This window comes from Carcharodon carcharias, chromosome 2 (assembly GCF_017639515.1).
Source record: "Carcharodon carcharias isolate sCarCar2 chromosome 2, sCarCar2.pri, whole genome shotgun sequence".
Classification (NCBI taxonomy): domain Eukaryota; kingdom Metazoa; phylum Chordata; class Chondrichthyes; order Lamniformes; family Lamnidae; genus Carcharodon; species Carcharodon carcharias.
The window spans coordinates 18,236,670-18,251,700 of NC_054468.1; the positions used below are offsets into that span (position 1 = coordinate 18,236,670).

Genomic DNA, 15,031 nt, shown 5'->3' on the forward strand with positions numbered 1-15,031 from the left:
ATTTATAGAGACAAGCATTGCATATTGTGTATGTTCAACAAGAAAAGCCCCTTTCAGCCTACCCATATAGCTACATATATATAAAAAACATATATAGTATATATATATATATATATATATATATATACACACATATATATATATATGGCATATAAATTATATATATCATATATAAAAATATATAATATATATATACACACACATACAGGCAAAAATAAATATTTTTGGGTGAGACACCCCAAATGAATGCATACCACCGGAATAAAATTAACACCCAACCAACATACAATTAACTGTTATATCCCCTTGTCCCAGACTCTGCCAGCAAAACAAGTGACTCTCTATCTACCCTATCAATTCCATCTACCCTACCGATTCCTTTCAAGATTCTACAAACTTCAATGAAATATCAAGATAAGATTTATCTGTTCAAAATCCATCAGTCTGAAGGGGAAAATGAGCAGCATTAAATATCACAGTCTGTGCTTTATACTCACAGGCTCCTTCATACATTGTTTGATCATTAGCTGGAGCTCCAACCACGATTGTCTCAGAGTCCACTGGTCCAAATTCTAAACAGAATCAAAGGCAGGGAATGAAAAACAATTCCATGGATCACCTCTTGGTTCCTTTATTTTATTAAGACTTCTTCAAATCATGTTTCCCTTAAACACTGGGGAAAATACAGGAAACACTTGTAATTTTAAGAAGGTGCTTAATAATATGATAAATATATGGTTTGGCGTTGCATTTGGACCACAGTTGCCCCAAATTTCTTTCCCCTCTGTACGGAGTTAATTAATCTCAGAGTAAGTGGAGTCATATTCGGCTTCAGTGCCCCCTGCCACTGTACATGCGTAACAAATTGGCAGTTCTGAAATCATTTAAGAAACTTTACAAAAAATAGATTTTTTTAAAAAATATGATTGCTTCAGTAAAATATTTGTCCCACCAGGTTAACGTGGTTAGCAGCTCTTGATCCAAGATTTTTCAAATGTTGCTTGTACAGGCACAGTTACGACAAAGCTCCATTATGTTGAGCAAGTCTCGTCAGCAAATCATTTGTTCTGTCACAGTGTACCAATATTAGAATAACAGATAATAACATAACCCAAAGTGATTTGCTGACAAGTAGTCTTTCAATGTTAATTTTTCCAGACCTTTGTATTAAAAATATATGATTCCGGATGTACTAACCTCATTTAAAAGGCCTTCATTTATGCAGCACCTTGTCACAATCTCAAAGGGGTAACAAAACGCTTCGCAAATACGAACATAGGAGCAGGAGTAGGCCATTCAGCCCATCGAGCCTGCTCTGCCGTTCAGTAAGGTCACGGCTGATCACCCACTTCAATGCCTTATTCCTCCACACTACCCCATATCCCTTTATGTCATTGGTATTTAGAAATCCGTCAATCTCAAAAGAATGAATTTTCCTTGAAGTGCGTTCTCTTGACATGCAGCAACCGTTTTGCAGAAAAACAACGATCCCACAAACCGCACTAAATGACCTGCTAATGGGTTGGTTGAGGTAAAAATGTTAACTCAACCGGCAGAGCTCTCTGCTCTTCGAATTTTGTAACCATATGAGGATGGCGTTATATGTCACATCCAATAGGAAAACCTGATGATGCATCTCTCCCTTAGCGTAGATTATGTGGACTCTGAGTCAAGCTGTGCTTTATTTAAATCCTCAGTGTTTTCTTTGACAATCATTGATTGATATTCATATAGCACAGTTTTAAAGCATACATCATATCGACTTCTAAAAGGCTCAACTCTGTTTTTACCCGATTGCCCAATGCTATTTTATGTTATATCAATCAGCTGAACAACCCTATATAAAAAATTGCAAAGCCATCAAACCCAAAAGATAAACCTTGCTAGATTGCCACTCCTGATACCTGAAGGATGTGTTTGACATGTTGACGCTGAGGATTGTCTCCTTCCACATATTCCTTAAGGCCATGGGGATAACAGATAAGCTGCAGGAGTTGCCTTGCCTGTTTGTTTGAGAGCACTGGGTCAAGTATTAGATCCTTATCTGTACACAGCCTCTCAGGCTCCTTTAAGCAATGCTCCCCCACCCACTCCTGTCAAGAGTAAAATGAAAACCAGAATGTCATTTTGAAACACGAATTGCATTTACTGGTAAAAGTAAAAGAACACGATTCAATGGCATCTAATGTCCTATTCTCCTCTATATATTAAAACAGGTCAGCTTCTTTAAAACAATTATATATTCAGTCATCTTTCACTGTGAGGCTGTAGTGCCATATTGTTCCCATGTTGTGTAGTCAGGTGTTTGCACATATTGTAACAATAAATCCTGATACATACAACAATTTATTTAAAGAGTGTCTTTTTACATAGTAAAACATCCAAGAAATTCACAGCGCCATCATCAGACAAAATTTGACACATAGGGAGGTATTAGTGCAGGGATGTTAGCTCAGCCAGAGTGGGAGTGTAAGCATCGTCATAAAGGAGGAGAGAGGGGTAAGGAGGGAACTCCAGAGCTTCAGAATTAAGCAATGACGATATGGCCACCATTGACTGAAGGAAGGAAGTGGTGCTTTATAGAGGCCAGAAATGGAAGATTGCAGAGTTCTTTGGGGGTTGTAGTGATGGAGGCGGTTACAGAGATAGGGAGTGTCGAGGTCAGGGATGGACTTGAACACCATGATGAGGGTTTTAAATTTGAGGTGTTGCTGGACTGGGAGCCAATGTAAGTCAGGGAACACAATGGCAATGGGTGATTTTATTTCAAATGTATTCACTTTCTTTTCCTGAAAGTGCCAACTCACACTGAAGGATGGTTTTACCAGTAGCCACTGCCTTACCCAAGTGGCCGCTCTTCACGTGAGGATTTGAACATAGAATTGCAGCACAGTATTTGATCAAAGAGATCATCATTAATGACTCCAATCTTTTCCTCATGCTCCACACTTGGGCACATTCCAGCAGGGGCCAATAGTGATGTGGTGTGAGCGTTACAGGCTACTCGGAGTCCGAGTTGCTGCGGCAACATTCACTTTTAGATGCATGTTGCAGTCTGGAGCGATGGATAGTGTCAGCAGAGATTCCAAGTTTTTTTCCATCACATGACTGACCAGGAATCTCTCCCACTCTTACCAACCGCCATTCACATGGGTTGGAATGATTTGTAGGTTAATAATCAACCTGTTTGACCATGTTATGAACGCAGTTTCCTTGGCTGTCAAGTCCTGGGTGGGAGTCGAAGCCAGAGCATATGACTCAGAGGCAGGGATGCTACCCACTGTGTCACAAGGCCTTCTGGGGTCAATGGACATACATTAAGCTCAATCCAGAGCTGATTTTTCTTTTCTTCTGAAATCATAGTACAGGTATCATAGTGCTACTACAGCTCTGGCTGAGTTCAGCTAATCCACCATGGATTTCAAATATAGGATATATCAAGGAAGATGAAATGCATTTTATTATGCAAGGTAAAATGGGTAATTCATAAACGACAGTTTTAATGTAACATAGAAACAGAAAACGCTGGAAAAACTCAGTAGGTCTGGCAGCATCTGTGGAGAGAGAAACAGAGTTAATGTTTCATGTCGTATGACCCTTCTTCAGAGCCGTTTTAATGTAACTTACTTTTAGTTGCATGTGTTACATTAAAAAAACGGATACAAAACCCTTCTGTGCATTAACTGCAAGGTATTTTTAAAAAAGATTTTGGAAATGTATCAATCACATGCAGTTGAAACAAACCTTTACATAGGAACCTCACACTACTGAAGCAACCTCGGTCAATTGCAGTTGAAATCCCCGCAACTTGAGTCACGAATATAAGCTCACTGAATAAACTCAGTGATGTAATGAAACAGACCCAAACTCAGTGATTCACTGCGGGTGTGATGGCCCATGTGGTTTGGCAAAAACTTGTATTTTCTTTATATGTGATGTCATTTGATAAGGTGCCACATCAAAGATCATTACGGAAAATAAAAGCGCATGGTGTAGGGGGTTATATTTTAGCATGGGTAGAAGATTGGCTGGCTGGCGGAAAGCAGAGACTATGCATAAACGGGTCTCCTTCTGCTTGGCAGGATGTGATGAGTAGAGTCCCACAGGGGTCTGCACTAGGGCCTCAACCTTTTACGATTTACATCAATGACTTAGATGAGGGGAGTGAAGAGATGGTAGCTAAATTTGCAGATGACACAGAGAGGTAGGAAAGTATATTGTGAAGAGGACATGAGGAGATTGCAGATGGACATGGACTACTTCAGTGTCTGAGGAGTTGCGAATGGTGCTGAACATTGTGCAATCATCAGCGAGCAGACCCACTTCTGACCTTATGATGGAAAGGAGGTAATTGATGAAGCAGTTGAAGATGTTGGGGATGAGGACACTACCCTGAGGAACTCCTGCAGTGATATCCTGGAACTCAGGTAACTGACCTCCAACATCCACTACCACAAGGCATCAGTTGTCAAGAATACAGCTCACCACCGCATGGGGACACCAAGCTGCAAGTTCCCCTCCGAGTCACACAGCATCCCGACTTGGAAATATATCACCATTCCTCCACTGTTGCTGGTCAAAATCCTGGAACTCCCTTCCTAACAGCACTGTGAGTGTACCCCTACACTGCATGGACTGCAGCGTGTCAAGAAGGCAGCTCATCACCAAGAGCAATTAGGGTTGGATAATAAGCGCTGGTCTAGCCAGTGATGCCACATCCCATGAATCAATAATAAAAAAAATTATGGATGGGTAATAAATGTTTGCCAGTGATGTGCACGCTTTGTGAATGGACTTATTTTATATAGCGTCTGACATAATGAAATGTCCAAAGGCACTTCAAAGGATCATCAGAAAACGAAATATGGCACTGAGCCACATAAGTCAAAATTAGATCAGATGACCAAACGTTGATCTGAGAAGCCAGAACGAGAGGGGTGCAGGTCCTGGAAGGTTGTGAGGCTGGAGGAGTTTACAGAGATAGGGAGGGGCAAGGCCATAGAGGGATTTGAAAACAAGGATGAGAATTTTAAAGTCAAGGGATTGCTTGACAGGGAGCAAATGTAGGTCAGCAAGTAAAGCGGGGGATTGGGGAATGAGACTTGATGCGAGTGACGACATGAAAAGCAGAGTTTTGGGTGACCTCAAGTCAAGCCTGAATGAATAAAAAAAAATTTAACTGAATTGAAACTCCCCATTGGCTATATTGGGATTTGAACACAAGTCTGCAGATTTTTTTAAAATTCATTCACGGGATGTGGGCTTCACTGGTTGGGCCAGCATTTATTGCCCATCCCTAGTTGCACTTGAGAAGGCAGTGGTGAGCAGACTTCTTGAACCGCTGCAGTCCACGTGGTGCAGTCCACAGTGCTGTTAGGAAGGGAGTTCCAGGATGTTGACCAAGCAACAGTGAAGGAACGGCGATATATTTCCAAGTCAGGATGGTGAGTGGCTTGGAGGGGAACTTCCAGGTGGTATTCCCATCTGTCTGCTGCACTTGCCCTTCTAGATGGTAGTGGGTTTGGAAGGTGCTGTTGAAGAAGCCTTGGTTAATTCCTGCAGGGCATCTTGTAGATGATACACACTCCTGCTACTATGCGTTGGTCATGGAGGGAGTGAATGTTTGTGGATGTGGTGCCAATCAAGCTGGCTGCTTTGTCCTGGACGGTATCAAGCTTCTTGAGGTTTGTTGGAGCTGCACTCATCCAGGCAAGTGGGGAGTATTCCATAACACTCCTGGCTTGTGTCTTCTAGATGATGGATAGGCTTTGGGGAGTCAGGCAGTGAGTTATTGTTCGATTCCTAGCCTTTGACCTGCTCTTGCAGCCACAGTATTTATATGGCTAGTCCAGTTCAGTTTCTGGTCAATGGTAGCCTCCAGGATGTTGGTAGTGGGGATTCGATGATGGTAATGCCATTGAACGTCGAGGGGTGATGGTTAGATTCTCTCTTGTTGGAGATGGCCATTGCTTGGCCCTTTTTTGGAGTGAATGTTACTTGCTACTCGTCAGCCCAAGCCTGGATATTGCCAGGTCTTGCTGCATTTGGACATGGACTGCTTATTAGTGCCAGTCTCTTGATTACTTGTCTGCTAACCTAACTACTATGTACTGTGCCTACTTGAGGGCAATTCAAATCTCAATGAGAAGACAGCTAAAAGATTTTTTTAAATTAAGAAACTGTTTATTTGAGCAAGGATTTTTCACAAATGAACCAGAGAATGTTGCCAACAAGGTTAGGTTTTGGTGGGGAAAGATACCAGTACTTGGAGTCTGTGGGAAGACAGGAATGGGAAAGTAAACAAATTCTGTCTCTAGACTGCTATTAAACCGACCAACACAGCAGCTTTCGAAACCAAATTATACGAGAAGACCCAGCATGGGGTGCTGTGGAGGGAAAGTCACACACAGCTCTGAAGTGGGAGGGTGATTGGGTTGGGTGGTGGAATGGCAGGGCGGTGGTGGGGGTGAAGAGGGAAGGTGGGGGGGATTGGTTAAGGCTCATTTCCTAGCTCCTGGATCAGGTGTGGCACGAAGACCAGCTTTATGGCCCGTTTATGTGGAATTGCTGTAGGCTGAGGGTAGGGCGGATTGTGGAAAAGGAATTAGGATTCAAGCGCGACAAATAGAAGATGAGGCCAAAAAAAATTTTATTGCTCATCAAACTAGATCCATAAATGTATTAAAGCCTCAAATACAAAAACTGTTGGCTTCATAACACAGTAGTTCTGTCACAGATGATTTAACAATATGGCAGTGTAGCACTTACGTGTAAAGTCCAATAAGTGGCTCACATCTGTGACATTATTTTACAGTGTCAATGTATATGTGCAGTCACTACAGCCTGTGTAAATTGTTTGTTCATTCAGATTGAGGTGCTGGTCAGTCGTGATCTAATTGCAGACTTGAGGGGCTGAATGGCCTACTCCCATTCCTATTTTCAATTAAGCACAAAGGAGTGCAAACAGGATGGTACTGGGCACCAGGAATTAAGCTATTTACCAGGCACCTGTCTAGAGTGTACATGCTGTACTAATCTACACATGTAACTATAGTGGCCATGAGAGTCTGTATTGTGTATGCCAGGCACGTGCTTAACTTATCCTCTTGTGTGCAGCGGTAATGGGACATCTGCGCCAAGCCTGGAACTCTCAGCAGCAAGTTATAAAATAATCATTAATAGAACACGGACCCCAACACCAACAGCCACCATCACCTCTTCACCTACCCTCCCTTTAAATTACAGGCACCAGGTCAGGAGGATGAGGACAGATAATTAATACATTTCTGAAATTACACTAGTTTTGAAAATTGGAATGACAGCCAACACGCACTGACTTTAATAATAACAAAAACAAAAACAGCTGGAAAAACTCAGCAGGTCTGACCAGCATCTGTGGAGAGGAAGGCAGAGTTAACGTTTCGAGTCCGTATGACTCTTCATAGAAGAGTCTTTACGCTTGGGAGGCACAAGACAAACCAAAAGAAATCTGGGAAAAGCTTGCTAGTCTCCCAATCCCCTCATTCTCCTTCTCCTTCTCAACTTAGCCAGCAAATTGCAACTGATGGGCAGAAGAGAAATAGCTAGCAATTTAATTAAAACTATTGAAAAACATAGTCAAATCCTAGAACCCCCTCTTATACAGCTCTGTGGAGATAGCTTCACCACAGGCTGCAACAGATCGAGGAGGTGGCTTGCCTGCACCCTCTCAAGGGTAATTCGGGATGAACAATAATGGCCGGCCTTCCTAATGACACCTTTACCATACGAATGAATAACAAAGGGTGGGATTTTCCGCCCCCACGCGCCGCCAGGATCGTCTGGTCCCGCCAAAAGTCAATGGGCTTTTGGCAGGGCCGCCGAATCTCCTGCAGTGGTGCCCGCCACGCTGGGGCCGGAAAATCCCGACTGAAATGTACCGTCATTGCCGAGAACCAGGATAGAGGCAGGATGGTGCCAAATGGCTTTCTAATGCAATATATTTCCGAGCAAACTTTAGGCTTTCTACTAGGAGAACCTTGCCTAGCTTGATATTGAGAAGAGTCCAACCCTGGCAAAACACAGTCACATTAAGTGTAACTATTACCAGCAGATAATATTCATGGTTTTGCTATTGTTAGTTTTGAAACCAATTTTTCAAGAAGTTAAATACTTCAGTGCCATTCTTAAAAAATACTTTGAAGACTTTATTATCACAAAGTTCTTCAAAATTATTGTAACATTTTATTAACTATGCAGACAAGGTTTTATGGCTTGTGCAATAACTTCCTTTCTCAATGTCAATTCTTACCTGCTGGCAGATGGTCCTAAGCACAAACCTGGCATATTCACTCAGGTTGGCAGTTTCTATGGAAACAGTGCGCCTGATTGACTTGGGGTTTTTGGTGGAACTCAGAACGTCATCTTCAGTAATGTCATCGAGGATACTGATGGGAGCCAGCAGACTGGTCACAGTGAAGTCATCGGTGTTGGAGGAATTAACATTATTGCTGCCTAATTCAGCATCACCTAGACATAAACACAACACAGTCATTTGTGCTCAACAACACCCTCTAAAACCTTTAGAGAGAGCGAGATCTCTTCTGTCTTAATCACTTCCTAAAGGTACCAACTGTGGCTGGGCTGCAGATCCAGAGCCAGTAAGCTCACTAAAGCCTCACTCAAACAGCCACCCTTCACATGTGTTAGAATCATCTCTCTTAAGACTGAAGTTTTCTTTTGCAAATTGGAAGGACATGGCATGATCTGGATGCTGGCCTGGGATTTATTTTTTTTAAAGGGCATAAGTTCACCTTGGGACTGTCAACAAGCAGGCCTCTTCCAAGAAATCACCTGACCTACATGGTACTTGAGGAGGAGTTGTTTGTTTGGTTTGAACTGCAAAGACTTTAATTAATCGAAAGCTGGGAGACAAAAAGGCAGCTCATGACAGAGAGGGAAAAAACTTCAGTTGTGAGCCTGCTCGTTTTGAAGGCAGTCTTGTTGGAGAACAAAGCTGAGGAAGGAAGGTTACCTTTACTGGCTCTCTCTCTTTCTCTGCCTTGCTTAAATTGCCTGTGGTTATCAACCTGGTGCCAGAAAGCCTTCATCTCAGTGTGACCAGTCTGCGTTTGGTCCTGCAAAACTGGACCAGTTGGTGAGAACTCCCAGGTATCCAGCAGGGTCAGCATCCTATCTGCACACAGGGGAACTCCAGGTCGACAGCGTCGAAACCCTGCGGACTTTATCCTTTATTTTGTAACGCCCATCCTCCAAACGCCATCTCTGCAGAGAAACTTTGTTTGTCCTTTGATTATTTGTGTGCGCACTGGGGGAATTCTTTAGGAAGTGATAGATAGTTATATTTCCTGGTTACAATTGTGTGTTAACCAATACTTGCAACCTGGTAAAATGAGTTTTGTTTAAAATAAATTAATCATTCTGAGTTTTGAAAGAAAGTTGGTCAGAGTCTCTTTTCTTCTGGGTACTAGAACTATAGGTACACAATTGGCCATCTCAGTGAGAAAATTAAACATTTAAATTAATGGTATGGCCTGTGGAGTAGTGGGCTTAATAATTTGCACACTCCTCCCATCCCCGTTATAACATATGGCGAGAGGGAGGACTGGCAAATACAGCACTATATGTGGTACCACAGGCTTAATCCTGTGACTGCATGATCCATCCAAGCACTTTCCTGCAGGACCAATGGAACAGCAATTTGGAGCAAGAACCCTGCTTGATTTATGACTCCTTAGTGCAGGGGTATTGAAGCATCTTGTAGAACCCTAACTACTGACCTGGCCAGGATAATTTCAAGACCAGCGATAGAACCTAGAATAAAAGCAAAATACTGCAGATGCTGGAAATCTGAAACAAAAGCAAGAAATGCTGGAAAAACTCAGCAGGTCTAGCAGCATCTGTGGAGAGAGAAAAAAGAGTTAAAATTTCGAGTCTTTATGACTTCTTCAGAGCTAAAGGACTAGCTCTGAGGAAGAGTCATAAGGACTCGAAACGTTAACTCTGTCTTTTTTCTCTCCACAGATGCTGTTAGACCTGCTGAGTCTTTATAGCATTCCTGTTTTTGTGGTAGAATTTCTACTGTGAGAGAGAGAGTCAAGGCCAAACTATTCAACAGCTAAGCCAACAAGGTGATGGCGCTATGTTAGCCAATTGATCTTATTTGGTGCGAACCTCTTTCAATCAATCTATACCTTTTAAAATAACCTAGATTGATAATGTTCCTTCATGCAACATATCTTACCTAGCATCAGAATTGCTTTCAGAACTGCAAACACAGCCCCCACTTCTATACTGTTGTGTGCTGCAGCTAAAAGATGGCGGTCACAGGACGAACGTATTCCAGGAGCAACTTTACCTGTTGTAAGGAATAGGGACTTTTAAGAAATGCTATTTTTTTTTAGAATTGTAGAGAACTCTAAATGAAATTAGCTGGCACAGTATTAATTCTCTCTCTCTCTGAAAAAAAGACAAACAATTCCAAGGAGTCAGGGGCCAAGACATTGTAGAGATGAAGGTCACAATGACTGCACTCACCACATTGAGGTCATTAGGCTCTATCGACATTTGTGAACCAATAGCAGGGAGCCTTCTGCAGCTTACTGTGGCTATACAGGGCCTCGGAGAGACTGCACCTGGAGATTTGTATGCAGCTTTCGTCTCCTTACCCGAGGATATAATTGCCATAGAGGGAGTGCAGCAAACGGTCACCAGACTGATTCCTGGGATGGCAGGATTGTCGTATGAGGAGAAATTGGGCTGACTAGGCCTATAATCATTGGAATTTAGAAGAATGACAGGAGATCTCATTGAAACATATAAAATTCTGACAGGAATGCAAGGATGATATTTCCTCTGGCTGGGGGGGTTGGGGGGGGGCAGTGGGGAGGTGGGGGTTGGTCTAGAACAAGGGATCACAGTCTCAGGATATGGGGTAGACCATTTAGGGCTGTGATGAGGAGAAACTTCTTCACCCAGAGGCTGGTGAACCTATGGAATTCTCTATCACAAAAACTTTGGAGGCCAACTCACTGAATATATTTAAGAAAGGAATAGATAGATTTCTGGACTCTAAAGGTGTCAAGGGGTATGGGGAGAGCACGGGAGTACGGTGTTGAGATAGAGGATCAGCCATGATCATATTGAATGATGGAGCAGGCTCGAAGGGCTGAATGACCTACCCCTGCTCTTATTTTCTATGTTTCTGGTGCCATGGGTACCACTTTTATCTAGCAAATGACCCTGTGCATGAGGGAAACTAAAAAGTGACCTTGAGCTAGGTAATGGAGGTGACCATACTGATGTCTTGGGTGCCCGGCCTGTATTCATTGGTTAGAAAGGTTCAAAGAAGTGATTGACATAAGGTAAACTACCAGTCCCTAGAAATTAAGTATATTAACGAATGCTCAGAGACAGCGGGCAGTTCTCATCAGGTGGCAGTGCTGGTCAGGCAGCTGCCTTCTTCAGCTGGAAGATGGACCAGGAAAGATGGAGGAAGGCAAAGGGAAGAGTTCCCTCACACTTCAACTAGAGAGCAGAATACTGCCATCACAAGCTGAGATCAGCACACTCTGTGCCAACCATCAGTTTGTCACCTGAGATCAGTGAAGTACTCTCGGCTGAGACAGGTTGTATACTTTTTCTGTCTACTTAGCTAATGCTTCTTAATAAACTACCTTAAAATTACTTATGAATACGCGACTGCCAATCTTGGGTGTCTGTGGCACCCGAATCCAAAATCTTACGCAGTAAAACACAAAAGGTTTTAATCGCACAATTCCAGTTACGTTGAAGTGACGTTAAAATGTCGCTCCCATGTACGGAGGTGCTTTAAGATCATATCAATTTTTAATCGACGCAGTCCAACTCTGAAGCAAATGGAGACTTCTAAAACCTAGCAGTGTTAAACCCACTGGCAATCTTCACTTCCCTTTCGCAGGAAAGCTCAGGACTTGCTGAGATTCGCAATGCACTGCCCAAAAGGCTGGTGCGAGCAGATTCAGTGGTAACTTTTAAAAGGGAGTTGGATAAATGCTTGAAGGGAAAAATTCGCAGTGCTATGTGGAGAGGCTAGGGGTGTGGGACTAATTGGATAGCCCAGAGCTGGCACCCATGAGATGAATTGATCTTAGCTACATTGCTGCGAGGAAGGCTCTTCCCTATGTACAATGGAAGGGGGAGAGGTTTAATCATCCTGAGCAATCCTTGCACATCTTTTAGCAGATGCATAGTGACAGAAGCAGGGAGCAATCACTTGGGTGTTTTCTCTGAATAAAACACGAAGGGCGATGGGTAAAAAATTGCCCCACACGTTATCATTGCTTTTCATTACATTCTTCTGCCTTTCAACTCAGTTGACCTTGAAGTTCAGTTCTGTGGGGTTTTCTTTAAATTGTTTGTGATTCATGCCTAATATTGAATGAAACCATTGTGTGCAGGCTTTGTCTAAAGTATTCATTCATGTACACAGACTTTGCTGATGTTAGACTATCCAACTGTGAAGTCGGTCAACAGGTCAATCCTTAGTAATCTGGATAAAGACAGCTTTGTCTTCATAACAAAACTTGAAAAGGGGAACAGGGCTGTCAGCGGAAACTTACCATTAGTCTGAGGGAAAGGGCTGACTTGTGGTGTTCTGAACAAATGCAGCAAAAGTCTGCATGTCATCCTGGCCCCTGGTTCTGCATCTGGATCACCACATGCTGCAAGAGACACAGACTCAAAGAGGTTATAAATATCTCGCAGGAAAAATAATTAGCTTTCAACACTGAAGGCACTAGCTTTCCTCTGCCTCTCTTCCACAAACCTCCAAAGGTGGAAAATATTTCTTCATATACGAACTAAGATGACTTCAAACTCCCTCTGCTCAATGTAGCTTGTTGCATGAAGGGACACCAATACTCACCAACATCACTATCTGTTACGGTTTTAAACAGAATAAAATATTCACCAAAATGTCTTTATTAACCAAACCGAAAGGGAAATAAAGCATCAAATGATAGCCTGGCTCAGTTGGTAGCTCGCTTCTGAGTCAGAAAGTTATGGGTCATGCAGCTGACATTGCAGCACTCAGAGAGCACTGCGTTCACAGAGATGGATAGACAGACTTTTGGTCTCTCAGGGAATCAAGAGACCTGGGAAATGGGCAGGAATGTGCAGTTGAAGCCCAAGATCAGTCATGATCGTGTTGAATGGTGGAACAGGCTCGATGGGCCATATGGTCTACTTCTGCTCCTTATTTCTTGTGTTCTTGTGTATCCTTTGAATAAGTCATGAAACAGAGGCTTAGTATGACTGCTCCAATACTTAAGTGGATTTTACAAATCCAATACAAAAGCGGAGAATTCTCCCAACAGTCTTCCTTCAAGTACTTTACTGCTGTTTGTGGGATCTTCCTGTGTACAATCCAGATTTCACTTTTCCCAACATAACAATGTATTTCAGAATAATTCATTGTACGTGAAACTTAAAGGTGTTTAAGAGAAATGAAAAGGCAGTTATATAAACCCAAGTTGTTCTTCGAGATCTGTAACAGGTGCTCAAGGGCAAGTCTGGAACAAGGCATAAGAAGAGTTATAAGAAGCTGTAAAAACTTATCCCAATCTGCAAATTTGTGAAAGGATTCCTTCAAGCTGTTAAGTTTTCTCATAAAATCTACAGATTCCTTTTGGCAGGTTCCTGTTGACTGCTGGGAAGTCCAGCATGGTTTCCCCCATCATGATGACCAGTACTTTCCCAGATACCCTTTTCATCTTTTCCGACGCTAGCATTCATTTGGTGCAACTGGTCACTACGTAACTGTGCAAACACAGGTAGGCATATGGGAATCCTTGGTCACATCGTCTAATTACAGTATCTTATTAATACTTTTTAGTCCTCCTGCCAACCAATCAGCACCCTCTTCTCGTGGAGTGTAAATCGTTGTTCTCGTTAGATGTGGCATTCTTGTAAATCTGTCCTGATGAGTGCAAGATGAAAATCTTCAACAGCGTGTCTCTTTTTTCAGCAATATTCAAGTATCTTTTTAATAATTCCAGATGTTTCATCTCCACTGCCTTATCCAGAAGAATATTTCAGGTACAGACGAAGTACACAAGAAATCCTCCTTAATATCAGTTCCCAACTTGCTTTGTGTCCCTCTTTTTCTTGAATTAACTCCAAATAGTGCATCAGGTTTTATTTTCTACACCTCAATATTTCTACAAGGTTCTCTCTTACCTATTTCCTTTCCAGTCGGAAGGCTGCAGGCTTTTTTCTCACCAACCCTCATAACTTAGTTGTGTGTCAGGAAGATATAATAAGTCTCATAATGTTATTGGACTTTGTTGTAAAATAGTAGTATTTGTGTCTATGTATGTATATGTGTGTGTGTATGTCTGTGAGACTTAACTGGATTAAAGGCAGCTGGTCTGAAGACTTTAATGTTTTAGAAGAGAAGCTAGGGTTGAAACATTAAGTAGGTAAACACAGAGATAAAGTGAGCACTTGCATTTTAAATAAACCAAAATAGATTGTTATTCGAGGAGGGGTGAAATGTGTCACCTAGCCAGGTGAAATTTACAAACAGTGTTTATTTTTCCTAAAGATTACTGGTAAAATTTAGCCCAAGAGAGAATTTTATTATCAAGGAGATAAAGTCCAAAGACACAGTGAAACAATGGGCATTTGCATTCAAAGAGGAAGATATGTATATAGAAGGAGCAAGGGCTGTGTGTAAGGGAAGGCATATTAAGATCTTACAAGTGTGTGAAAAAGCCTTCAGCATCTATGCCTCAAACTGCTGTCTTCAAAGGACTGAAGTTAAGAAAACTCATTTGGAAAGCCACTTCTTCAGGATATCATGTCTCTTTGCACGAGTCTTTTAAAATCTGTGCGTCTTTCTGCTGCCTTAATGAAAGTGTAACTGGGAATTAGGTTGAATAGGGAATTTAGAAGTTATCATAATAGTAATTTGTAGATCTATGTATAGATTTAAAATCATTTCTCTTATTAATAAATGTTTAATTTAGTTTTATAAAAAATCTATAAGACT

General features: G+C 42.0%; 1 protein-coding gene across 1 annotated transcript in view; it reads right to left on the bottom strand.

Moving 5' to 3' along the window:
- Positions 1–15,031, bottom strand: part of LOC121270800 (mediator of RNA polymerase II transcription subunit 12-like protein) — a 604,195-nt gene that overhangs the window by 118,680 nt on the left and 470,484 nt on the right. The window contains exons 24-28 of the mRNA XM_041176240.1: positions 12,600–12,701; positions 10,244–10,357; positions 8,291–8,508; positions 1,905–2,093; positions 498–572 (exon numbers count right to left, since the gene is read on the bottom strand). Coding sequence (XP_041032174.1) covers positions 498–572; positions 1,905–2,093; positions 8,291–8,508; positions 10,244–10,357; positions 12,600–12,701 — 698 coding nt within the window. The remainder of the gene's footprint in view (positions 1–497; positions 573–1,904; positions 2,094–8,290; positions 8,509–10,243; positions 10,358–12,599; positions 12,702–15,031) is intronic.